At 44.0% G+C, this 27283-nt stretch overlaps 1 protein-coding gene across 4 annotated transcripts in view; it reads right to left on the bottom strand.

Annotated features, from left to right (window-relative positions):
* The window catches only part of LOC105496381 (intraflagellar transport 52), a 60951-nt gene that overhangs the window by 24411 nt on the left and 9257 nt on the right, over nt 1-27283 (bottom strand). For 2 of the 4 annotated variants that reach the window (XM_011766763.3, XM_011766764.2), the window contains exons 4-10: nt 23050-23179; nt 22681-22756; nt 21876-21947; nt 13766-13892; nt 7911-7997; nt 5683-5751; nt 2703-2857 (exon numbers count right to left, since the gene is read on the bottom strand). In XM_011766763.3, coding sequence (XP_011765065.1) covers nt 2703-2857; nt 5683-5751; nt 7911-7997; nt 13766-13892; nt 21876-21947; nt 22681-22756; nt 23050-23179 — 716 coding nt within the window. Of the gene's footprint in view, nt 1-2702; nt 2858-5682; nt 5752-7910; nt 7998-8896; nt 9021-13765; nt 13893-21875; nt 21948-22680; nt 22757-23049; nt 23180-27283 lie in introns of all 4 variants that reach the window. The other 2 variants (XM_071079264.1, XM_071079263.1) reach the window with 2 other exon arrangements.

The raw sequence follows: 27283 nt of genomic DNA on the forward strand, positions 1-27283 counted from the left end.
ATAGCTCAGATATCTCTTCTGACCACCAGGTTAACATATAAAACTGCTACTCAACACCATCTGGAAACTTCATTGACATCTCAACTCCATATACCTCAAACTGAACTTCTGCTCTTCCTGCAAAATCTACTCACAGTCTTTCTCAACTCAGTTATTGTAACTTTTTTTTTTAAGACAAGTTCTCTCTCTGTTGACCAGGATGGAGTGGGTCACTGCAGCCTTAACCTTTGGGGCTCAAGCAATCCTCCCACCTCAGCCTCCCAAGTAGCTGGGACTACAGGTGTGCACCACCACGCCTGGGTAATTTTTTGCTTTTTTGTAGAGATGGGGTCTTCCTATGTTGCCCAAGCTGGTCTTGAACTTGTGGGCTCAAGAGATCTTCCCACTTCGGCCTAAGTGTTGGGATTACAGGTGTGAGCCACCATCCCTGGCCAACTTCATCCTTCTCACTGCTCAGACCAAGCTTTCTCCTTCTCACCTCCCACATCCTAACTGTGTAGCACATCTTGTTGCCTCTACCTTCCAAATACATCCAGAATCAGACCATTTCTCACTACCTCCACTGCTCCCGTCTGGCTGGTGCCAGCATCATCTCATGCCTGAATTACTGCGACAGCTCCCTTCAGGCCCCAACTCCACTCTTGCTCCTTGACATTCAGGATATAAGGAAGTCATTATGCCACCCCTCTGCTCAGAACTCCCAGTGGCTCCTCTTTTCACCCAGAGTGAAAGCCCAGGAAGTCCTTGCAGAGGCAAACAAGTAGGCCAGGCCTGATCTCCCACCATTCTCATCCCTACTCACTCTGCAGTGGCCACAATGGCCTTGTTGCTCTTCCTAGAATATATCAAGCATTCCTCCGTCTTGCAGTCTTAGGACTGGCTGTTTCCTGTGCCCAGAATACTCTTCCCTCAGATAGCCACAAGGCTAAATTCTTCACCTCCTTCAAGTTTTTCCACAAATATCACCTTTTCAATGAAGTCATCTTGATCACCCTATTTTTTTTTTTTTTTTTTTTTTTTGAGATGGAGTCTTGCCCTGTCACCCAGGTTGGAGTGCAATGGTGCAATCCTGACTCACTGCAATCTCTGCCTCCTGGGTTCAAACGATTCTCCTGCCTCAGCCTTTGAGTAGCTGGGATTTAAAGCCTAACTGAACTCTGGCACTGCGTTTTCACCACTCCATGTTTCAAGGTGTCTGCCACCGTGCTCAGCTAATTTTTGTATTTTTAGTAGATATGGGGTTTTGCCATGTTAGCCAGGTTGATCTCGAACTCCTGACCTCATGATCGTCCCACCTCGGCCTCCCAAAGTGCTGAGATTACAGGCATGAGCCACCGCGCCTGGCCTGATCACCCTATTAAAAATGCAATGTGCCTGGCACTCCCCTTCCCCAGTATTCTGCTTGACGTATGTAATCATCTTCTAACATATTCTTTAATTTACATCACAGATATAGAAATGTCTTGATGCCTGTCTGTTTTGTTAGATAATAAACTACAAAAGGGTAAATATTTTCATTATTGAGGTCCCTGAAGCATCCCAAGATCCTGGAACAGTAGTTGTGCCACAAATATTTGCTGAGTGGATGTATAAGCAAAGCATGGGGAGAATGGCAGCATGTTAATTCCACAAACATCCCCCAAATGTCCAGGATGTGCTGGGCTCTGGGTCTTAGGCAATGAGGATTCCAGGTTGATAAGGCATGGCTCTTGGTCTCCGGATACAGAGGGGTGGGAAAGGAAGACAAGCTAACCAAATTTTCTCCCTGAGTAGTGAAATTCGGATTAGAAATAGTGAAGATGAGCCCTGGCCCCTCTCTGAACCCCTCTGCTTGTGTCATTTTCTCCTCTCCTTCTTGCCCTTCAAGATGCTGCCCGCCATCCTGTACATTTAACTGCTTTTCCCCAGCTTCGGTCTTTGGCCCTCTTCTCCTGCCTCTCAAGCACTGAAAGTTGTGAGGTCCTGTCTCAAGGCCAATCCCCATTCTTGTGCTGTCCCTGATGTCCTCATCCCATCCCACAGCTTCCCTAATGGCCTTACAGACCTTTTCATCTTTAAACTCGTAGTTCCACCTGTACATCTGCACTAGACTGAAAGTGCCCAGAACACAGCCCATGTATCTTTCCTTTTCCTGCATTTTTTTTTTTTTTTTGAGACAGAGTCTTGCTCTGTCGCCCAGGCTGGAGTGCAGTGGAGCAATCTCGACTCCCTGCAAGCTCCACCTCCCGGGTTCACACCATTCTCCTGCCTCAGCCTCCCGAGTAGCTGGGACTACAGGAGCCTGCCACCACGCCTGGCTAATTTTCCTTTTCCTGCATTCTTAGTGCCAGTTAATAGCATTACCAGTTGCCCAGATACCCAGGGAGAAATGGGGGTGACCAACCATCTCCATTTACTGAGGGTGCTCCTGGGACTTGGGACTCTCTGTGCTAAAACCAGAAGTCTGGGGAAAAATGAAACAAGCTGGTCACCCTAAATGCCTGGTCCAGAATCTGGAACACGCAGGGGTAATAACCTCTGGCAGTTCTCTACATCAACCCCTCATACCCAGCCCAGTTTCTTTGTTGACCTCATCATAGATCTGAGAACATGTTCTGCATGCCACATTTACTATAACCCTAACTCCCGTTCCCAGGCTCATGTTTCCAAACCAAACACTCAGAATAGAGTGCAGTGTAGCTCAGAGGCCCACAGGTACTGACTCGATGACACTGTGGAAGGAGGTGGTATCCAGCTGGAAGATGGACAGGTCAAAGAGGGTGGTAAAGTCCCTCGGGATCTCATCGCTCTCCTGGAGACACTCTCGATTCCGCTTTGATAGGGTGGCTGTGTAGGGCAGCATCATGTAATCAGAAATCTGAAAGCCACAAGAGGATTCCTTTCAGCACAGCAAGAACAAGCATTTATTCTGTCAAATCTCCCGTCTCAGGTCTAAATCTGCAACATTTATACTCTCTTGCCAAGAAATTTTACTGTTCATGATCACTGACCACTAAACCTTAAATAAGCTAATTTATGTGGAAAGAGGAACAAAATTAACTTGGCTAAACCCCAGCACTGGCTAAATCCAACTCTCCAATTACACCAGTACTCACATGGCTGAACACAGCTGGAGAAACACACAACCCTGTCAACTGGTCTTTTAATTTCATGATCTCTGATCTTGAGCACTCAGCAATCAACTACATCTCTGTAGTCTACCCACTTTCCCATTCTTCTAGACAATACTCCCCTTTTTCCAGTTCAGCCATGAAAATGATTTTCCCAGCTGGGTGCAGTGGCTCACACCCACAACACTTTGGGAGGCTGAGGTGAGCGGATCGCTTGAGCCCAGACCAGCCTGGGCAATATGGCAAAACCCTGTCACTACAAAAATACAAAAAAATTTAGCTGAGCATGGTGGTGTGTGCCTGTAGTCTCAGCTACTTAGGAGGCTGAGGTGGGAGGATCACCTGAGCCCAGGAGGTCAACACTGCAGTGAGCCATGATCAAACCACTTCATACCAGCCTGGGTGACAGAGTAAGACTTTGTCTCAAAAAAAAACTGGTTTTCCTTTTCACCATTTTAGCAATGACCCTATTTTCTATTTTAGTAAGAAAATAGAGGAAATCATGAAAGAAAGTCCACAAGCTCCCACCATAACATGTACCTACCCACTAGCATCCAGGCCCTATCTGCTTCTTTCCTCCTGGTACATGCCAGAGTACCTGTGACACCAGTACAGACAGTTCCTCCACCGGTACACTAGATACCAGTCCTTCTCCCCTAGCCAAGGACATCCCTCTAGCATTGCTGAGAGCCCTCAGTCATGACACATGCTGTGGACTAGTGACAGTAAAAGACCAGGAAAACCTAAATGCCTGCCAACAGGATAGTGGTTAAATATATATGTATACATATACATATATATACATACACACATATATGTATATGTATACACACACAGATGTATACACATGTATACACATATATACACATATGTATACATATATATACAAACACACACACACACACATATATATATATTTTTTGAGACGAGTCTCACTCTGCCACCCAGGCTGGAGTGCAGTGGCGCGATCTCAGTTCATGCCATTCTCCTGCCTTAGCCTCCTGAGTAGCTGGGACTACAGGCGCTCGCCACCACGCCTGGCTAATTTTTTTTAAATTTTTTAATTTTTTAGTAGAAACAGGGTTTCACCATGTTAGCCAGGATGGGCTCAATCTCCTGACCTCATGATCCACCCGCCTCAGCCTCCCAAAGTTCTGGGATTACAGGCGTGAGCCACCGCAACTGGCCATGAGTAGTTAAATATATTACACTTAAATAATGAAGCAAAATATCCATATGCTTAATGTTTCCATATAAGGAAATACTTTAGACATGCAGCTCTCCTGTTTCCTAACCCAAATCAGTCTCTGAGAAGCCATGTCCCTAGGTGAGGGAGGAAGCAGTCAGTGGACAGCCATCTTTGACTGTCTTCTCACCTACCTCCCATGACCAATGGCCAGGAAATTATTTTCCTGACATTTCAGAGTTTAAGAAATAGAGAAACAATTGTAGGGTAGGTAGAGTTTGAATTAGGAGACCTGGATTTGGATCCTGGCTCTGCACTTGCCTGCCATTTGAACACACTGCGATCTTGAAGGATTTCAGTTTCCTCATCTATAAAATGAGAATAAGACCACCTGCCTCCCAGGGCAGTTGAGAGGATTAAATAAGATGACTTATGTGGAAGTATATGGCATACAATGCCTGACACATTACCATCTATTAACTTAGCCCGCATAATCATCCTGTGAGGCAGAGAACACAGGTATTAGCATCCCCTGTTCACAGATAAGAAAACCAGAAGGCTGGGCCGGGGGGCTCATGCCTGTAATCCCAGCACTTTGGGAAGCTGAGGCAGGTGGATCATTTGAGGTCAGGAGTTTGAGACCAGCCTCGTCAAAATGGTGAAACCCTGCCTCTACTAAAAATACAAATATTAGCCAGGCATTGTGGTTCACGTCTGTAATCCCAGCTACTCAGGAAGCTGAGGCAGGAGAATCACTTGGACAGGAGATGGAGGTTGCAGTGAGCTGAGATTGCGCCACTACACTCCAGCCTTCGGCAACAGAGCGAGACTCCATCTCAATACAATAAATTTTTTTAAAAAATAAAGAAAACTAGGAAGAAAAATGGTCAGAAAGAACCTGTATAAGGTCCAAGAGCCAGTGGTGATTTCGCTGTGCTGGTTTCACCACTCTCACTTGTCTGATGAATATTATCATAATGCCTTTAGAATTGTTAAATCTAAAGGCGACAAAATTATAGTTTACAACATAAATTCTGATAGTCTTTGTTTCTTTATGAGAAAATTTCATACTTCTGAAAAAAGTATTTCTCTACAGATGCTCATTTTGAAAGTTTGGGCCAGAGTGCCCATAATTTAAATTCTAATTTATATACATACTATATGTATGTATGTTCCCCTCCAATTAATTCTATGATTAATTACATATTTTGTTTATTGACTTATTTTTTACAATATGGCTTTCATCCCCCCCAAATCATCCTTTCTTTCCATTTGTCTTACAGATGAGGTAAGACAGACGTGTTTTCCTTTTGAGCTGTTAGAAGTGATACTGAGAAGCTGGACTCATTTTTCATTTAAAAGTTTCTAATAATTTGCAGTGTCTACCTCTGGGTCTTCGGCATCAATCTGGTTTAGGTGGATGTCTCCTGTTGTGAGCCACTGGAAAACAACATCCTAAAAAAAAAAAAAGTACATAATTAGGACAGTTGGTTATTTGAAAAAGCTGAAGGTCAGGACTAGAGAATTACATCAAGAAAAATGATAAAGGAAAAAAGATTAAAGCAGTGATTCAGAAAAGGGTAGCCAGCCTTGAAATCATATGAGAACTCAAAGGTTTTTGTCACCCTAATGCAACTTTTTATTTATTTTCTTTTTTGAGACAGAGTCTCGCTCTGTTGCCCAGGTTGCAGTGTGGTGGTGTGATCTCGGCTCACTGCAACCTCTGCCTCCTGGGTTCAAATGATTCTCCCGTCTCAGCCTCCCGAGTAGCTGGGATTACAGGCACCTGCCACCAGGCCCGGCTGATTTTTGTATTTTTAGTAGATGGGGTTTCACCATGTTGGTCAGGCTGCCCTCAAACTCCTGATCTCAGGTGATCCGCCTGTCTCGGCCTCCCAAAGTGGTGGGATTATAGGCATGAGCTGCTGTGCCCAGCATAATGAAACTTTTATCAGAAATTTATAATTTATCTTTAAGCACTCTAACCTCTAGCCACAAGCTAAAATTTATTAACATTTGTTCACAATCCTGAATTAATCCCTGTTTACTGTGATGACAGTCTGAAATTAAAACTTTTGAAAAGTAGAATACCTAGGCCGGGCATGGTGGCTCATGTCTGTAATCTCAGCATTTTGGGAGGCTGAGGCGGATGGATCACCTGAAGTCAGGAGTTCCAGACCAGCCTGGCCAACATGGTGAAACCCTGTCTTTATTAAAAATACAAAAATTAGGCCGGGCGCGGTGGCTCACGCCTGTAATCCCAGCACTTTGGGAGGCCGAGGCGGGCGGATCACAAGGTCAGGAGATCGAGACCACGGTGAAACCCTGTCTCTACTAAAAAATACAAAAAATTAGCCGGGCGCGGTGGCGGGCGCCTGTAGTCCCAGCTACTCAGGAGGCTGAGGCAGGAGAATGGCATGAACCCGGGAGGCGGAGCTTGCAGTGAGCCGAGATCGCGCCACTGCACTCCAGCCTGGGCGACAGAGCGAGACTCCGTCTCAAAAAAAAAAACAAAACAAAACAAAAAAAAATTAGCCTGATGCGGTGGCGCACGCCTGTAATCCCAGCTACTCAGGAGGCTGAGGCAGGAGAATCGCTTGAACCGGCGAAGTGGAGGTGGCAGTGAGCCAAGATGGTGCCATTGCACTCCAGCCTGGGCAACAGAGAGAGACTCCATGTCAAAAAAAAAAAAAGTAGAATATCTAGATCTCCCATAATGTATCTAGAGACACTGAAACTTCATGTAAATTCCACAGAAATAAGGTCTTAATCAATCTCCCAATATAACAATTATAAGGCTGAAGTAATCTATTTTATGAAGGAAAAAGTTTGGCGGGCGTTTCTTTCTCTCACTGGAATCACCAATGGACAGCTCTGACACGTGCTGTACAGACATGTGCTTCCCCACTCTGCCATCCTCCATAAGACATGTTCCCTGGGTGTTTTTTTGATAAAATTGCAATGTCTTTATTTGCCACATCAGTCAGTGAGTGGTCCTCTACAGAACCCTTCCTAATTCCCATTCCATGCCACCGGCCCCTCCTCTCCACGCACACCTTCACTGCCGATACTCAGGTCCCTATTCTTCCTTGCCTGGTGACACCACCGCCTTCCTAACTGGCTCTAGGCTGCCTCCTCCTTTCCACCTTCCACACAACTGACAGAAAAATCTTTCCAAAACATTCCAGAAGTTCTTTCATAAACAATAACAACAACAAAAAGAAGAAACACAGACCTGGCTATGCCCAAGGCTGCTGAAAACCCAAGGGCTCCCTGTGGCTTTCAGCATCAAGTTCGAGCTCCTTGGTCTCACACGTGATACTGCTGTTGAGCTTGTTCCTCTCTGCTTCTCCAGGCTCAGCTCCCACCCCACCTGACATGCTCAGAAACACCCTTCTGGGTTTTCTAATTTGTCTCTCTCTCTCTCAATGTATTACAAACTTTTCCAAAGCAGGGACTATGCCTGACTCGACTTTGTATTCTCAGTGCCTGGCACAGACTGGGTTCTGAGTAGCTGGTTTTAAATGAGCAAATAAACTTACCAGTATTTTTTAAAATGACATGAAAATAATACTTACACATTGTACATTCATGTGATGAAACAAATAGCTTACCATGATTTTGCTGTTTTCTTCTTTGTCCAAATATTGATCACTGAACATGTGACATGAACCAAGCACTGCCAGCTTCCCACCTTGGTTCTATTGATGACAAAGCAGGGTCAGATACTCAAATCCCAAGATGCATCTCATGTATCCTAGTCCCCAGACACTTATCAGAATCACGCTAGCAACTGTCTTATATACTGAAGAGTGCCAATTCACACCCAGATTTTTTTTTTTTTTGAGATGGAGTCTCGTTCTGTCGGCCAGGCTGGAATGCAGTGGTGTAATCTCCACTCACTGCAAGCTCCGCCTCCCGGGTTTATGCCATTCTCCTGCCTCAGCCTCCCGTGTAGCTGGGACTACAGGCGCCCACCACCACACCCGGCTAATTTTTGTATTTTTAGTAGAGACGGGGTTTCACCGTGTTAGCCAGGATGGTCTCGATCTCCTGACCTTGTGATCTGCCCGCCTCGGCCTCCCAAAGTGCTGGGATTACAGGCGTGAGCCACCAGGCCCGGCCCACGCCCAGATTTTAAAGTTTAGAAATACCAACTATAGGCCAGGCGCAGTGGCTCAGCCTGTAATCCCAGCACTTTGGGAGGACGAGGTGGGCAGATCATCTGAGGTCAGGAGTTCGAAATCAGCCTGGCCAACATGGTGAAACCCCCATCTCTACTAAAAATAAAAAAAAAAAATCAGCCAGGTGTGGTGGCATGTGCCTGTAGTCCCAGCTACTCAGGAGGCTGAGGCAGGAAAATCACTTGAACCTGCGAGGCGGAGGTTGCAGTGAGCTGAGATCACACCACGGCACTTCAGCCTGGGCGACAGAGTCAGACTCCATCTCAAAAAAAAAAAAAAAAAAAGAAATACCAACTATAATAACTACTACGCTTTAACCTCCCTTTCATTTTAGATATTTCTGTATTTTTCTATTTGGCTTTCAACAAAAACTAACATAAATTAATTCTACATTAGTTGGGTGTGGTGAGGCATACCTGTAGTCCTAGCTACTTGGGAAGCTGGGGCAGAAGAATCACTTGAGCCCAGGAGCTCGAGGTTACAATGAGCTATGACTGCACCACTGCACTCCAGCCTGGGAAACAGAGCGAGTCCCTGTCTCTAAAAATTTAAAAAAAAAAAAAAAAAAAAAAAAAATTAAATTGGTTCTACAGCATTTTCCCACTGTTATTTATCTTATAAATGAAGATCATAATTTTAAAGGGAAAAAAAGATAAACTCAAAGACAGTCTGTACAGTTAAAGATACCTATGGGTACCAAAAAAAAAAAAAATATTTAAGTAAGATCCAAATAGAAAGCTAAGGCAGGCCGGGCACAGTGGCTCACACCTATAATCCCAGCACTTTGGGAGGCCGAGGTGGGCTGATCGCCCCGAGATCAGTAATCTGAGACCAGCCTAGCCAACATGGGAGGCAAAACCCTGTCTCTACTAGAAATACAAAAATTGGCCGGGCGCGGTGGCTCAAGCCTGTAATCCCAGCACTTTGGGAGGCCGAGACGGGCGGATCACGAGGTCAGGAGATCGAGACCATCCTGGCTAACACGGTGAAACCCCATTTCTACTAAAAAAATACAAAAAAAAAAAACTAGCCGGGCGAGGTGGCGGGCGCCTGTAGTTCCAGCTACTCGGGAGGCTGAGGCAGGAGAATGGCGTAAACCCGGGAGGCGTAGCTTGCAGTGAGCTGAGATCTGGCCACTGCACTCCAGCCTGGGTGACAGAGCGAGACTCCGTCTCAAAAAAAAAAAAAAAAAGGCCGGGCGCGGTGGCTCAAGCCTGTAATCCCAGCACTTTGGGAGGCCGAGGTGGGCGGATCACAAGGTCAGGAGATCGAGACCACAGTGAAACCCCGTCTCTACTAAAAATACAAAAAATTAGCCGGGCGCGGTGGCGGGCGCCTGTAGTCCCAGCTACTCAGGAGGCTGAGGCAGGAGAATGGCGTGAACCCAGGAGGCGGAGCTTGCAGTGAGCCGAGATCGCACCACTGCACTCCAGCCTGGGCGACAGCGTGAGACTCCGTCTCAAAAAAAAAAAAAAAAAGAAATACTACAAAAATTAGTTGGGGGTGGTGGCATGCGCCTGTACTCCCACAGCTACTTGGGAGGCTGTGGCGGGATGATTGCTTGAACCGGGGAGGTGAGGTTGCAGTGAACTGAGATCGTGCCACTGCACTCCAGCCTGGGCAACAGAGTAAGATTCAGTCCCAAAGAAAGCTAAGGCAAGGTTGGGCGCAGTGGCTCACACCTGTAATCCCAGCACTTTAGGAGAGCGAGGCAGGTGGATCACTTGAGGTCAGGAGTTCGAGACCAGCCTGGCCAAGATGGCGAAACCCCGTCTCTACTAAAAATACAAAAATTAGCCAGGCATGGTGGTGCATGCCTGTAATCTCAACTACTCAGGAAGCTGAGGCACGAGAATCACTTGAATCTGGGAAGTGGAGGTTGCAGTGAACCAAAATCGCACCACTGCACCCTAGCCTGGGCGACAGAGTGAGACTCTGTCACAAAAAAAAAAAAAAAAGAAAACTAAGGCACAAGCATGAGTCATAAAACAACAACGGTTAATAAGAAAGATTTTCAATACTTGTAATTTTTAACAAATAAAAACAAAGTACTTTTGCCTATCGGATAAATAAATATGAAAAAATGATATAAACAGTGCTGGTCAAATTTTAGTGAAATAAGTTCTTTCACACATTGTTGTTGAAACTATTAACATATGCAACAAAAGCAGTCTGAAACATAAAAAATTCTATGCACAGTTGTGTAGTTAAAGTCACAAAAAATTAGAAATAAATCCAAATGTTCACAAAAAAGTAATTCAGAATGATGGAACCTTCTTCGGCAGTTAAATTTCATATTATAAAGGGTTTTCAGTAACATGGGAAAATGCTTCCAACAAATCATTGGGTTAAAAAAAAAAGTATAATTTTTTTTTTCCATTTTTAGAGACAGGGTTTCACTCTGTCTCCCAGGGTGGAGTGCAGTGGCACAATCATGGCTCACTGTAGCCTCGAACTCCTGGGTTCAAGTGAGCCTCCTGCTTCAGCCTCCCAAGTAGCCAGGACTACAGGAGCACACCACCACACTCAGCTAACTTTTTTGTAGAGACAGGTCTTGTTATGTTGCCAAGGCTGGTCTCAAACTCCTGGCCACAAGTGATCCTACCTTCTTAACCTCTCAAAGTGCTAAGATTGTAGGCATGAGCCACCACGCTTGACCTATAGCATAAATTATATAGCTATCCTACTTTAAAGCTTGTGAGGCAAATAAATAAAAATAAGGCAAAGCAAAAGTGGGAGAGAGTGAAGAATATGTCAACCTGGGCTGTCTTAGAGTCTTGGAGTAGTGCAATGGGGGAATTTTTTTCTTCTGCTTTATCTCTGTATTGTTCAATTTTTCTACAATTATTGTAACATTTCTACAATATTACTTTTTTTTTTTTTGGCGACAGTGTCTTGCTCTACTGCCCAGGCTTGCCTTGCTCCACTGCCCAGGTGGAGTGCAGTGGTATGATCTTGGCTCACTGCAACCTCTGCTTTCAGGGTTCAAGCGATTCTCTTGCCTCAGTCTCTGGAGTAGCTGGGATTACAGGCACTCACCATCATGCTGGGCTAATATTTTTGTATTTTTAGTAGAGACAGGGTTTCACTATGTTGGCTAGGCTAGTCTCGAACTCCTGACCTCAAGTGATTCGCCCGCCTTGACCTCCCAAAGTGCTGGGATTACAGTTGTGAGCCACCACACCCAGCCCAACAATGAGCACATACTACTTTTGTAATGAGAAAACCAGTTCAATAGTAAAACTACAAAATGAAATCGGTTTTTCTAGCTACATCACATACAGGGAACAGGCATAGTTATAATTTCCCCAGGAAAAGAATTACACTAAGCCAGAGATGTCAAGAGATATAAATACACACATTCCATACATTTTTAAAAAATTGGTTTAAAAAACTCTGACTTGTACCACATTAAAAGCAAATGCTACATAGTCTGCCACCACGCGTGGCTAATTTTTCAATTTTTTTTTTTTCTTTAAGACGGAGTCTCACTGTTTCCAGGCTGGAGTGCAGTGGCATGATCTCAGCTCACTGCAACCTCCTGGGTTCAAGCAATTCTCGTGCCTCAGCCTCCTGAGTAGCTGGGATTACAGGCACATGCCACCACACTCAGCTAATTTTTGTACTTTTAGTAGAGAGGGGGTTTCACCATGTTGGCCAGGATGGTCTTCATCTCCTGACCTTGTGATCCACCCGCCTTGGCCTCCCAAAGTGCTGGGATTACAGGCGTGAGCCACTACGCCCAGCCCAGGAGCTTTTAAATAAGGAGGGAAAGGTAATTCTTAGGTACCACAAAAAAAAATAGGATTGTTAAAAGCTACAGACATCGAGTTCCCTAGGAAAAAATTAGAAGATCAGCTGGTGAATTCTGTCTTAGGGGACAGATGAAGGTAAATTCAGCAAAATGTGAATTAAAACTCAGTGGGGGCTGGGCACAGTGGCTCATGCCCGTAATCCTAGCACTTTGGAAGGCCAAGGCGGGCAGACTGCCTGACTCAGAAGTTCAAGACCAGCCTGGGCAACACGGTAAATCCCCATCTCTACTAAAAATACAAAAACTAACAGGGTGTGGTGGTATAGCTACTCGGGAGGCTGAGGTGGGAGACTCGCTTGAACCCGGGAGGCAGAGATTGCAGTGAGCCAAGATTGCGCCATTCTACTCCAGCCTGGGCAACAGAGCTCGTGCCTGTAATCCCAGCACTTTGAGAGGCCGAGGTGGGCAGATCGCTTGAGGTCAGGAGTTCGAGATTAGCCTGGCCACCATAGTGAAACCCCATCTCTTCCCAAAATACAAAAATTAGGCATGCATGGTGGCAGACACCTGTAATCCCAGCTACTCGGGAGGCTGAGGCAGGAGAATTGCTTGAACCTGGGAGGTGGAGGTTGCAGTGAGCCGAGATCACGCCACTGCACTCCAGCCTGCACAACAGAGTGAGACTCCATCTCACAAAAAAAGAAAGAAAGAAAAAGAAAGGCAATGGGATGTTGGGTCACTGCCTGGGACTAGCTGCACCCACATTTTTATGGGGTCTCTAGGATAATAACTGGAAAAATAGTTTTCTGATATATTTTCTTAGGATAAACTAAAATAACATCAACATAATTCTGTGCTATTTTGTGTAATATGTTAACTCCATCTGTTCCTGAATGTATTCTCTTTACACTGAGGGTACAGCCCATAGTCACAGACAGGATTAAAAGTTACTTTAATCAATATGCTGCCATGGGATTGGAAAAAAAAAAAAAGTTATTTTAAAAGTTATAATACAGGTAGCCTCATGCTATAGTGGAAAAGCTTTGGGTTAAGAATAATAACGAGGCGGGCGGATCACAAGGTCAGGAAATCGAGACCATCCTGGCTAACACGGTGAAACCCCGTCTCTACTAAAAATACAAAATAAAAAATTAGCCGGGCGTGGTGGCGGGCGCCTGTAGTCCCCGCTACTCGGGAGGCTGAGGCAGGAGAATGGCGTGAGCCCGGGAGGCGGAGCTTCCAGTGAGCCAAGATCGCACCCCTGCACTCCAGCCTGGGTGACAGTGAGACTCCGTCTCAAAAAAAAAAAAAAAAAAAAAAAAAAAAGAGCTAGGTTTAGGCCTTAACTTCATCAATTACTGGACAATCCACTGTTTCCCCATAAGCAAAATGTATATAGCTGAGATACTCCTTTGCAGGACTGGCAGGATGACCAATGAGAAAATATATAAAAGCCTTCTGGAAATGGTCAGGTAGTTTTTATTTCAACAATAAAAATAATATCTATAACCACATTTAAGAAAGGCTGTACCTTTGAGTGATAGAAAGCCAGAATGGGTCTGTTAAGTGGGAAGCAGACAGAACCTGTAGACAGAACAGCCACTGCTGGTTTCATGACACTCAATGTGGCACCAAAAGGATACACAAAGGTGAGAGCCCTGTAAGAAATTAAAGAAACACATTCAAATTTTAAAAATATGAATACAAAAATTCTGAAAATAATCTCAATGTTTCTTCAGTAACACGCTTTTTTGAAACAGTCTCACTCTGTCACCCAGGCTGCAGTGCAGTGGTGTGATCTTGGCTCACTGCAGCCTCCGCCTCCCAGGTTTAAGGTGTTCTCCAGCCTCAGCGCCTGCTATCACACCCAGCTACTTTTTGTATTTTTAGTAGAGCCAGAGTTTTACCATGTTGGCCAGGCTGGTCTTGAACTCCTGGCCTCAAGTGATATGCCTGCCTCGGCCTCCCAAACTGCTGGGATTACAGGTGTGTGCCACTGCGCTCAGCCGAGTAACACTCTTTGATTCATTATCAAACAAAATTTTTTCTAAGCTTTGGTTTGTTAACTTAAAAACTGGGACAACTCTAGCTACACATTTAATAAAGCATTTTAACAAACATGAAAGTAAATTCATAGGAAAGTGGAAATGACTGTTACTGGGAGAACTAAACTAGCCCCTGATGGAGGAAGGAGGAAAAGGATGGGGCCTCATCCAAGAACTAAACTCCAGCTGCTCTGCATAATAACATCTTAGTGGTAAATACATTCTTCTTCCTTGGGTTTGGCTGGTGATATATCTAAGAATGAATGTCTGTCACTGGAAGGGCATGTTACCAGTTGAATGTCACATGGACAGAGGCATAAATATACGCTACGATGGACACTTCTACACAGATCTGCTTTGCAGTCCCTTCTACTCTCCACTGTCCTAACAAAGACTTGTCTTAGATTATCTAGAGTGAATTGGTCTGACCTGGGGCGATGTACTCCTGGAGAGGTTGTGGGATAGAGGAGCAAAGGCGCGGTGCAGATCCTGGGGCAAGGCCAACCCATGCAGGAGGGGCTAGGGTTTTACTGAAAGATGGAGCTCCGCAAAGCTTGAAGGAAGTGCTCTCAGAATGGAGAGAAACAGAGATCTCAAGACCAGAGCATAAGGTTAGAAACATGGAAGCACCCATGAGGAGTACCTCATAGAGATTTTAATTTCCCTTTTTCTTTAGACCACAAAAATTCTTTTCAGCTTAAGTTTAAAATTATTTCCCTCCAGTGATTTTGTTTGATTGTTTTGTTTTGTTTTTTTATCTCACTTTGTTGCCCAGGCTAGAGTGCAGTGGCATGAACATGGCTCACTGCAGCCTCAATCTCCTGGGCTCAAGTGATTCTCTTGCCTTAGCGCCCTGAGTAGCTGGGACCACAGGTGCATGCCACTACACCAACTAATTTTTCTATTTTTTGTAGAAACAGGGTTTCGCCATGTTGCCCAGGCTGGTCTTGAACTCCTGAGCTCAGGCAATCTGCCCACTTTGACCTACCAAAGTGCTGGAATTATAAGCGTAAACCACTGGGCCCGGTCTGCCTCCAGCGTTAATCTTCCCCATTCCTTCAGTAAAGTCTCATCTACCCTATGACTTTGTTATCATACCATGAAAGAGAAGTGGTACCTGGCCCACATTCTCCAAACTCCGCCTTCTACCCTTACTTCAGCAGTATCCCAGCAAGGTGGATTACAGCCCACGATCTCTGGGCCAGAAGTAGAAGAAAACAAGCAGTTGTCCATGGAGAAAGAAAAGGGAGGGGGGAGAAATAGTCATATGGAGGTCAACACACATCTATCCCCAACACTTTCCCCAAATGCAATAAATGGAAAGTGATTCTCAAGGCATAAGGGAGAATGGACACTTGAGAAGTAAGATAAAAACTATCTGCTATTATTATTGTTATTATTATTTTGAGATGGAATTTTGCTCTTGTCGCCCAGGCTAGAGTGCAATGGCGCAATCTCAGCTTACAGAAACCTCTGCCTCCCGGGTTCAGGCAATTCCCATCCCTCAGCCTCCCAAGTAGCTGAGATTACAGGCGCGCACCGCCACGCTCAGCTAATTTTTGTATTTATAGTAGAGATGGGGTTTCACCACGTTGGTCAGGCTGGTTTCAAACTCCTGACCTCAGGTGATCCACCTGCCTCAGCCTCCCAAACTGCAAGTGTGAGCCACTGTGCCTGGCCTATCTGCTATTATTTACACTCCTCTATTTCTTTAATTACTACTAAAAAAATCAATGAGACTAGGCCAGGCACAGTGGCTCACACCTATAATCTCAGCACTTTGGGAGGTTGAGGCAGATGGATCACCTGAGGTTAGGAGTTCAAGATCAGCCTGGCCAACATGGTGAAGTTCTGTCTGTACTCAAAATACAAAAGTTAACCAGGTGTGGTGACGGGCATCTGTAATCCCAGCTACTCAGGAGTCAAGGGAATTGCTTGAACCCAGGAAGCAGAGGTTGCAGTGAGATGAGATGGTGCCATTGCACTCCAGCCTGGGTGAAACTCTGTCTCCAAAAAAAAAGAAAGAAAGAAAAAAAAGAAATCAATGAGACTGACATTTTGATAAGACTTAGTATAAACTTAAACACCCATTCCCCAAACAGAACTTTCCAAACCACATGTGAATGAGTAAGATTAGCTCAGTGAAAAGTTTCAGAAAGAGTTTTCCTAAAAGAGGGACTAGCTTGTGTAAAGTCCCTAAGATGAGTACGAGCTTCGCTTATTTAAGGATTGAAAACAAAGTCAGTATGGCTACAGCAGAGTGAGAGAAGGGAGAAGGGACATAACAGGAAATAAGGATAAAGGAGAATCTGAGACTCCAACAGGCAAAGATACTTCAAAGCACGATGGAGGACTAGTCCATCTCTCAAAGCCTACCAGGAAGCTGTGTTTCCTGGATAATCCAGGAAAGGAACAACCAGACATATTCCCTTCACTATAATTAATTACAAAGTCATATGCAACAACAGGTAGGATACTATGCTTTAAACTTTACAAAGGACTTTCACAAATATCACCTCACTGAAATTTTCCAACGATTTTGTAATGTTAACATTGTCCCCATTACACAGATAGGGAAACAGACACTAACAGTTACTATGCCTTGGGTCACCCTTGGCAAGTAAGAGAGGGAATCAGGAACTTCTAATAATTCCTTCTAACTCCAAGTCTACAGTTTTTTTTACCTATACCAATTGGATGAGCTGATACAAAGTGAAATAATTAGATTGATTCCTTTTTTTTTTTTTTTTTTTGAGACGGAGTCTCGCTCTGTCGCTCAGCTCACTGCAAGCTACGCCTCCCGGGTTTACGCCATTCTCCTGCCTCAGCCTCCCGAGTAGCTGGGACTACAGGCACCCGCCACCTCGCCCAGCTAGTTTTTTGTATTTTTTAGTAGAGACGGGGTTTCACCGTGTTAGCCAGGATGGTCTCGATCTCCTGTCCTCGTGATCCGCCCGTCTCGGCCCCCAAAGTGCTGGGATTACAGGCTGGAGCCACCGTGCCCGGCCTTTTTTTTTTTTTTTTTTTTGAGATGGAGTCTTGCTCTGTCGCCCAGGCTGGAGTGCAGTGGCGCGATCTTGGCTCACTGCAAGCTCCGCCTCCCGGGTTCACACCATTCTCTTGCCTCAGCCTCCCAAGTAGCTGGGACTAAAGGTGCTCGCCATCACGCCCAGCTAATTTTGTTTTTTGTTTTTGTTTTGTTTTGTTTTGAGACGGGGTTTCACCATGCTAGCCAGGCTGGTCTCTAACTCCTGGCCTCGTGATTCTCCCGCCTCGGCCTCCCAAAGTGCTGGGATTACAGGTATGAGCCACTGCACCCAGCCTAGATTGATTCTTGACAGTCAAAAATATTAACTATGAATTATATTGCTACACATATTCCCCCTTATGACTTGACTTTGGTTTCTACTAAGAAAGGTCTTCCCTACTTCAAGAATTTAAAATATTCACCTACTTTTTTTAAGTACTTTTTTTTTTTTTTTCTGAGTTGGTTGTCTCGCTCTATCACCCAGGCTTAAGTGCAGTAGTGCGATCTCAGCTCATTGCAACCTCCGCCTCCCGGGTTCAAGCAATTCTCCTGCCTCAGCCTCCCGAGTAGCTGGGATTACAGGTTTGTACCACCACATTTGGCTAAGTTTTGTATTTTTTAGTAGAGATGGGGGTTGGCCAGGCTCGTCTTGAACTCTTAACCTCAGGTGATCTGCCTGTCTCAGTCTCCCAAAGTGCTGGGATTACATGCGTGAGCCATCGTACCTGGGTTTCTTTAAGTACATCTATGCTTTCTTTTTAAATTAAATTAAATTTAATTTAATTTTTATTTTATTTTTTCGAGATGGAGTCTTGCTCTGTTGCCCAGGCTGGAGCGCAGTGGTGCGATCTCGGCTCACGGCAACCTCTGCCTCCTGGGTTCAAGCAATTCTCCTGCCTCAGCCTCCTGAGTAGCTGGGATTACAGGCGTGCACCACCACACCAGGCTAATTTTTTTTTTTTTTTTTTTTTTGAGACAGAGTTTCGCTCCTGTTGCCCAGGCCAGAGTGCAATGGCATGATCTTGGCTCAATGCAACTTCCACCTCCCGGGTTCAAGTGATTCTCCTGTCTCAGCTTCCTGAGTAGCTGAGATTACAGGTGCCTGCCACCATCTCTGGCTAATTTTGTATTTTTATAGAGATGGGGTTTCACCATGTTGGTCAGGCTGGTCTCAAACGCCTGATCTCAGGTGATCTGCCCACCTCAGCCTCCCAAAGTGTTGGGCTTACAGGCGTGAACCACTGCACCCGGCCTAATTTTTGTATTTTTAGTACAGACAGGGTTTCACCATATTGGCCAGGCAGGTCTTGAACTCCTGACCTCATGATCCATCTGCCTCAGCCTCCCAAAGTGCTGGGATTACAGGCATGAGCCACCGCGGCCGGCATATGCTTTCATTTTTAATATTAAAAATTTTAGCCTATCCAGAATACATTTTGGGGTGCAGTATGAAAATGAAACTATTTCTCCAAATGGTTACCCAGAATTATGCCATCCATTTCTAATATTTGAAATGCCACTTTTACTATACACAAATAACCCCCACCCTCCATATATGTTTTTGGTCTAATTTTAATCTGTATTATTTATTTTCTTTTAACTATTTCTGGACTACGACCACATTTTATTTATTTATTTATTTATTTATTTATTTATTTATTTATGTATTTATTTATTTATTTTTTGAGACAGTCGTGCTCTGTCACCCAGGCTGCAGTATAGTGGCATGATCATGATTCACTGCAGCCTCGACCTTCTGGGTTCAAGCAATCCTCTTGCCTCTGCCTCTAGAGTAGCTGGGACTATGGGTTTGTGCCACCACATATGGCTCATCTTTAAAGTTTTTTTTTTTTTTTTTTGTAGAGACAGGGTCCCACTATGTTGCCCAGACTGGTCTTGAACTCTTGGCCTCAACCCATCGGCCCATCTCGACCTCCCAAAGTGCTGGGATTATAGGTGTGAGCCACTGCACACAGCCAATCACATTATTTTATTTTATTTTATTTTATTTTATTTATTTTTTTTTTTTGAGACGGAGTCTCGCTCTGTCACCCAGGCTGGAGTGCAGTGGCCGGATCTCAGCTCACTGCAAGCTCCGCCTCCCAGGTTTACGCCATTCTCCTGCCTCAGCCTCCCGAGTAGCTGGGACTACAGGCGCCCGCCACCTCGCCCGGCTAGTTTTTTTTTTGTATTTTTTAGTAGAGACGGGGTTTCACCGTGTTATCCAGGACAGTCTCGATCTCCGGACCTCGTGATCCGCCCATCTCGGCCTCCCTAAGTGCTGGGATTACAGGCTTGAGCCACCGCGCCCGGCCTATTTTATTTTTAAATTTCATTTTATTTACATATTTTTTGAGACAGGGTCTCATCTGTCACCCAGGCTGGAGTGCGGTGGCACGATCTCAGCTCACTGCCACCTCTGCTTCCCGGGTTCAAGCAATTCTCCAGCCTCAGTCTCCCGTGTAGCTGGGAATACAGGTGTGAGCCACCAATGCCCGGCTAAATTTTTGTATTTCTTTGTAAAGCCAGGGTTTTGCCATGTTGCCCAAGCTGGTCTTGAACTCCTGAGCTCAAGTGATCTGCCTGCCTCAGCCTCCCAAAGTATTGGGATTACAGGGGTGAGCCACAGTAACCGGACCACATTATTTTCACTACTAAAACTTTGTAACATGCTTTAATTACATAAAAATGTCAATTTTTATTGGGTAAAATATTTCAAAGTATGGAGGCATTATAAATGAATGCAAAAAGACAAATCATCAATAGAAAAATGGCCAAAAAGCAGTGAACATGAAATTCACAGAAGAAATACAATCAGCCAGTAGACTTTAAAGGTCATCCTATGCACTAATAATTTTTAAAAATGCAAATTTAAAGAAACAGATACCATGTTTACTAGAATACTCCGTGCTAGCAAGAGAGGAAAAAGGGGTGTGCTCATAGGGACTGTAAGTGGTACCACCTCCCTGAGAGACATCTGGTAATACACTACATTTGGTAACCCATCTGTTGGAAGACCTCTGACCCAGAAATTTCAATGCTGAGAAATTTACCCTAAAAAATACTACCACAAGTGCACAAAACTGTACATACAAAGATGTTCACTTATCCCAGCACTTTGGGAGGCTGAGGCAGGTGGATTACCTGAGGTCAGGAGTTCAAGACCAGCCTGACTGACATGGTGAAACCCCATCTCTACTAAAAATACAGAAATTAGCTGGGTGTGGTGGTGGACACCTGTAATCCCAGCTACACAGGAGGCTGAGGCGGGAGAATCGCTTGAACCTGGGAGGTGGAGGTTGCAGTGAGCTGAGATTGTGCCACTGCACTCCAGCCTGGGTGACAAAGTGAGACTCCGTCTCAAAAAAAAAAAAAAAAAGATGTTCATTTGTGCTTTATTATTTATAATAACAAATATAATTTTTTTTTTTTTTAAGATGAAGTCTCCCTCTGTCCCCCAGGCTAGAGTGCAGTGGTGCGACGGCAGCTCACTGCAACCTCTGCCTCCCAGGTCCAAGCGATTCTCCTGCCTCAGCCTCCCAAGTAGCTGGGATTATAGGCGCCCACCACCACGCCCAGCTAAATTTTCTATTTTTAGTAGAGACGGGGTTTCGCCATGTTAGCCAGGCTGGTTTCAAACTCCTGACCTCAGGTGATCCACTCGCCTTGGCCTCCCAAAGTGCTGGGATGACAGGAGTGAGCTACCACACCCAGCTATAAAATTGTTTATAACAATAATACAGAACAGAAGTTAAGAGTGCAGGCTCTAGAATAGACTGCCTATGGTTGCATCTAAGTTCTGACACAGAGTAGTCATGTGCATTTGGGCAATTATGTCTCTGTATCTCATCTCTAACTTTCCAGAGTTGTAAGGATTAAATGAGGTAATACATGCCTGTCACACAGTCAATGTTTGACAAACATCAGGTGGTATTATTAAAGAAAAACATTATAAACTACTTAAATGTCCAATAATAGGGAGTTGGTTAGATAAACTGGGATAGATCCAATTTAATCCAGTCATTAAAAAGGAAGAGGTACTTACCTATAACTTTATAAATGGAAAAAAAACCCCTAGAAATCTAAATACTATATGGAGTATTGCTCTGTTGCCGAGGCTGGAGTGCAGTGGTGCAATCTGGGCTCACTGCAACCTCCACCTCCAGGTTTCAAATGATTCTCCTGTCTCAGCTTCCCGAGTAGCTGGGACTACAGGCACACACCACCACACCTGGCTAATTTTTGTAGTTTTAGTAGAGATGGGATTTTGCCATGTTGGTTATGCTCATCTCAAACTCCTGACCTTAGGTGATTCACCCGCCTCGGCCTCCCAAAGTGCTGGAATTACAGGCGTGAGACACCGTGCCAGGCCTAAATACTATATTATTAAGACTACCTTCAGGGGGAGGAGCATGGACTTACAGTGCAGAGCTTCTACTTTTTTTCCTCTTGAACTGTTCAAATTCTGATTATTTTTGTAACCAGAAACAAAAGCTCTTTTCATTTTGAAAAAGAAGACTCTTCAAAATGATACATCCTCCTCATGTGGCATCAGAAAACACACTCACTGGGCATTGTTTCCACTGCTTTCCTCATCAATGATCCCAGGCACAGCCTTTCCTGCAGCTCGGCTAATTTCCCTTGAAGAAGAAAAATTAAAATCTAGTAAACAAAAAAAATTTGAGAATTTCACACTGTATTCATTAGCACAGTAAATATGAGGCTAAGGTGGGAGGATTGCTTAAGCCTGGGAGGTCAAGGCTGCAGTGAACAGTGTTCCCACCACTGCATTCCAGCCTGAGCAACAGAGCAAGACTCTGTCTCAAAAAATACAAACATATATATATACAAATAAAAAATAAGTTGAATGTGAAGTAAGTTTCAAAAGATGAAGAAAAATAATTTGATGAATGAGTAGTAATATAGTAAAATAAATTATAACAACATAAAAAAAGAAAGAAGAAGGGGCAGTGAAAAGAATGTGTGAGAAGAGATGAGGGAAGATTTATGTAGAAGAAATGAGAGTTATGTGTAAGGATATTTCTGCTTTATTTATTTTTTGAGACGGAGTCTCGCTCTGTCACCCAGGCCAGAGTACAATGTCACAATCTCAGCTCAATACAACCTCTGCTTCCCAGGCTCAAGCGATTCTCCTGCCTCAGCCTCCCGAGTAGCTGGGATTACAGGCGCCTGCCACCATGCCTGGCTAATTTTTTTGTATTTTTAGATGGGGAGATGGGGTTTCATGTTGGCCAGGCCAGTTTTGAACTCCTGATCTCAAATGATCCGTCAGCCTTGGCTTCCCAAAGTGCTGGGATTACAGGCGTGAGCAGCGACACCTGGCCAAGATATTTCTGCTTTCAACATGCTTACCTGTTCAAGACTCCACTGGAAACTAGAGCTTCTTTAGGATGGAAATATTTGTGATACACATTTCTAACCACAGCATCTATGAGGGAAAAACAGAAGGAGGTATATTTTAGGTTAGAAATAAGTTTGATATTATAGACTCATACCAATTTTTACCTGAAAGGCACCCTGGAACTTGGTTCCAATCCATCTCACTTTATAAATGGAAGCAGCCCAAACCTAGGAGGCTCAGACTGCTGATGAGAATGGAACATTAAAACATGCATACACAGCCCAGGGCTTTTTCCATTATGCCACTGGACCTAGAGGGCTATGATATAAAATAATAGATAGAAAATTACTGCCTCTACTGAAAATAATAATACTAATTACCATTATTAACCATGATTCCATATTCTTCTAGTAAAAAGTTAATATTGGTGTCAAATCTGGATTCTCCACCTTCTCCTAGCATCACAAGGACATCTCCACCGCTGTCAAGATATTTCTTCAGGATTTCAAACTACACAAAGGAAAAAAGCAATCTATGAATATACTCAAAAGACTTTTGCCCGAAATACCATAAGATCTTAACTAGATGAAAAATAAATACTTCAAATCTATAAGGCATTTACATATAAATGTATATGAGATAAAAAGTACTCTCTATGTAGGATCTCCAAGCTTGTCTCTGAGCATAAAGCTCCAAAATACTCAAAGTAAACTTACAGTTTCAAAGCTATCAGACAGCAAGTCAAAAGTGAAAAACTTAACTAAAGGAAGCGCTCAGTTCTCCATTCAGAGGCACCCCTGGTCTCCACCTACTAACCAAAAATGTCTCTTGAGATTGCCACATTCCCTCAGGAGAAGAAGAAATAGAATCACCCCTGGTTAAGAACCACTAATTTAGACAATGCCTTCTCTTGACGGCCCACAGAGGATATCAGGATGAACACATTTCATACCACACCTGGGAGAAATTCTGTTCAAGGTCATTGACCAACTAAACCATAGACAGAAATGCATGTTTTCTGTTTATCTCCTGGAAGCTCTCTCTTGTTTTCACAAAGCTGGGGATGGGAGAAAAATCTAGGGTTGATCTTGCTGGTCTAGCCTGAGAAAATCTGGGGTGGGTGGTCCAGACAAACAGTTTCTTAACTCTCATCATCAAGCACTCCAGCAGAAAAAAATCTGAACATGTATATAAATACATCCAATATGTATGTATCTCTATACAAAATATGCACTTTATAATTTAAAACAACTCTCAAAAAGAAAATGTTTTAAGGGTAATGAAAATATGAATAATAAACGTAATTTCCTTCTGGCACCCCATTGATTGATCACATGCATCCTACTTTGGAAACTACTGCCCAGACTAGCTTTGCCACAGCAAGGCCCTCTTGCTCTTGCATGCTCCCTGAATTTTCCTCTCCCCCTGACTTCGCCACACTGCATAAAACAAATGAATCTGGCCGGGCACGGTGGCTCATGCCTGTAATCCCAACACTTTGGGAGGCCGAGGGGGGCAGATCACAAGGTCAGGAGATCGAGACCACGGTGAAACCCCGACTCTATTAAAAATAAAAATAAAAAAAATTAGCTGGGCGTGGTGGTGGGTGCCTGTCATCCCAGCTACTCGGGAGGCTGAAGCAGGAGAATGGCGTGAACCTGGGAGGCGGAGCTTGCAGTGAGCCAAGATTGCGCCACTGCACTCCAGCCTGGGCAACAGAGTGAGACTCTGTCTCAAAAACAAAAACAAGGCCGGGCGCGGTGGCTCAAGCCTGTAATCCCAGCACTTTGGGAGGCTGAGGCGGGTGGATCACGAGGTCAGGAGATCGAGACTATCCTGGCTAACATGGTGAAACCCCGTCTCTACTAAAAAAAAATACAAAAAACTAGCCGGGCGTGGTGGCGGGCGCCTGTAGTCTCAGCTACTTGGGAGGCTGAGGCGGGAGAATGGCGTGAACCCGGGAGGCGGAGCTTGCAGTGAGCCGAGATCACGCCACTGCACTCCAGCCTGGGAGACACAGCGAGACTCCGTCTCAAAAAACAAAAACAAAAACAAAAACAAAAACAAAACAAATGAATCTTTGGAAGCCAAGTAGGCAGATCACCTGAGGTTAGGAGTTCAAGATCGGCTTGGCCAACATGGTGAAACCCCATCTCTACTAAAAACACAAAACTTAGCCAGGCATGGTGGTATGCACCTGTAGTCCCAGCTACTCAGGAGGCTGAGAGCGGGGAATTGCTTAAACCCAGGTGGTGAAGGTTGCAGTGAGCTGAGATCGCACCACTGCATTCCAGCCTGGGCAAAAGAGCAAGATTCCGTCTCAAAAATGAAACACAACAAAAAAACAAAACAAAATAAAAAAATGAATTATTTCAAAATCAAAATTAAGGTGAGGCACAGTGGCTCACGCCTGTAATCCCAACACTTTGGGAGGCTGAGGTGGGTGGATCACTTGAGGTCAGGAGCTCGAGACCAGCCTGGCCAACATGGTGAAACCCCGTGTCTACTAAAAATACAAAAAATAGCCAGGTGTGTTGGCAGATGCCTGTAATTCCAGCTACTCAGGAGGCTGAGGCAGGAGAATCAGTTGAACCTGGGAGGCGGAGGTTGCAATGAGCTGAGAATGCACCAATGCACTCCAATCTGGCAACAGAGCAAAACTCTTGTCTCTAAAAAAAAAAAAAAAAAAAAAAAAAAAAATCAGCTCAAAGTCCATTTCCTCTGGGCCCAATAATCCAATGCCTCTTTTCTGTGCTTCTGTAGAAATGTGGAACTTAGAACATTGATCATTATCAGTAGATGGTCCATTTGTTTCATTTCCCCTAGACTATCAGTTCCTAGAATGGAGAGATCATGTGCTATTTGACTTTGATCCCTAGCGTTAGTCCTAGAACCTGGCACATAACTAGGTACATAACAGATCCTTAGTAAATATTTTTTGGAACAACAACAGAAAAACAAAACAAATGGGTTATAACTGCATGGATCCTGGACCCTGAACAACAGACTGAATCTCTCCCTAAATTCATCTTCCTTTTTCTTCCTTTTGATTTCCTCTCAAACTCCTCTTCCCAGATAGCCGTAAATATATGCTATGTTCTATGACTGATAACAGCAAGCCAGATCTAGTTTGCAATATATATTCTCAGAACATAGCTTTCACTTGGGAAATTCTACTGGGACTTGGTATTTATGATTATGTGGTTCTGGGATTTGTCCATGTTGCCTAAATGCAATGAGTATACAGTAAGTATTAGTATCTACTGTGTCCTATTGGCCATCTGGCATTGGAAGAAAAAGACACATGAAGGACGTGGTGTGCAATAACACAGATGGGCAAAAGTTGAAGGAGCTTCCACGAATTAATTATGACCCAGTTTCCAGCTCTGCATGTAAGTGAGACCCTTCTAACAAAAGAACAGATATTTGGTACAAATTGGAGGTTTCTTATTTCTTTATCGCAAAAACAGGAAGAAAGATTAATTTTACAGACTTAAATTTTAGAAATTGGCTTAGAATGCATTCACACTGTTAAGTTTTACAGTGTGGCAGCAAATGTGAGATATTTCATGTAATCAAGACTGGGTGATCCAGGCCAGTGGCTCTCAGTGGAGGCATTTAAATCATCTAGCATGTATTATGGATCACCATAATATTAATATTAATACGGCATAATATTAATGCCATAATGTTAATGTTTAAGGACATTTTAGTGGGTGAAGGGCAGGGAAGTTAAGGTCCTGCAATATTCAGACCAGTCCCACACAGTAAAGAACTGTTTCACATGAGAAGACATGACTATCTTCTCAGATAGTCACATAGGTTTAAAAAAGAAAAAGCAAACAAACAAATGAAGCTTAGCCTAAAATCTAACTCCAATTTATTTATTTTTTTTGAGATGAAGTCTCGCTCTGTCACCCATGCTGCAGTGGCTCAATCTCGGCTCACTGCAACTTTCACCTTCTGGGTTCAAGTGATTCTCCTGCCTCAGCCTCCTGAGTAGCTGTGACCACAGGCGCCTGCCACCACACCCAGCTAATTTTTGTATTTTTAGCAGAGACAAGGTTTCACCATGTTGGCCAGGTTGATCTCAAACTCCTGACCTAAGGTGATCCACCCGCCTCGGCCTCCCAAACTCCTGGGATTACAGGAGTAAGCTACTGCGCCCAGCCCAAATTATACGTAAATACTGCACAAAGTATTTTTTGCACAATTTAACATATACTGAATTCCCAGGTACCCAACTACCATGTAAACTGAGAGAAGAATTATACTCTTTTTATTAATAGAACTTTACCAAGAGTTAGTCAATATTTTGGAAAAATCACATCACCGACAGCAACACGGCTCATGATTTGAATTGCCAATACATCACTTCCTCCAGTCTGCATATGTAGCTATCCCATTCATGGGAATTCTATACATTTATTACACATTTATTTCAAAATGTCAAACAAAGAAGTGTTCTAATGTATGTATGACCAAGCATTAACAAACTGAAATATGTATATTCTCCTAGTATATATATGCCTAAACATTTACAATTTGAAATACATATATTCTTTCATAAATCATCCTCTAATTTATGTACATTAAAGTTAGGAAGCTGTATTG

Source organism: Macaca nemestrina, chromosome 15 (assembly GCF_043159975.1).
Source record: "Macaca nemestrina isolate mMacNem1 chromosome 15, mMacNem.hap1, whole genome shotgun sequence".
In the NCBI taxonomy this organism is placed as follows: Eukaryota; Metazoa; Chordata; class Mammalia; order Primates; family Cercopithecidae; genus Macaca; species Macaca nemestrina.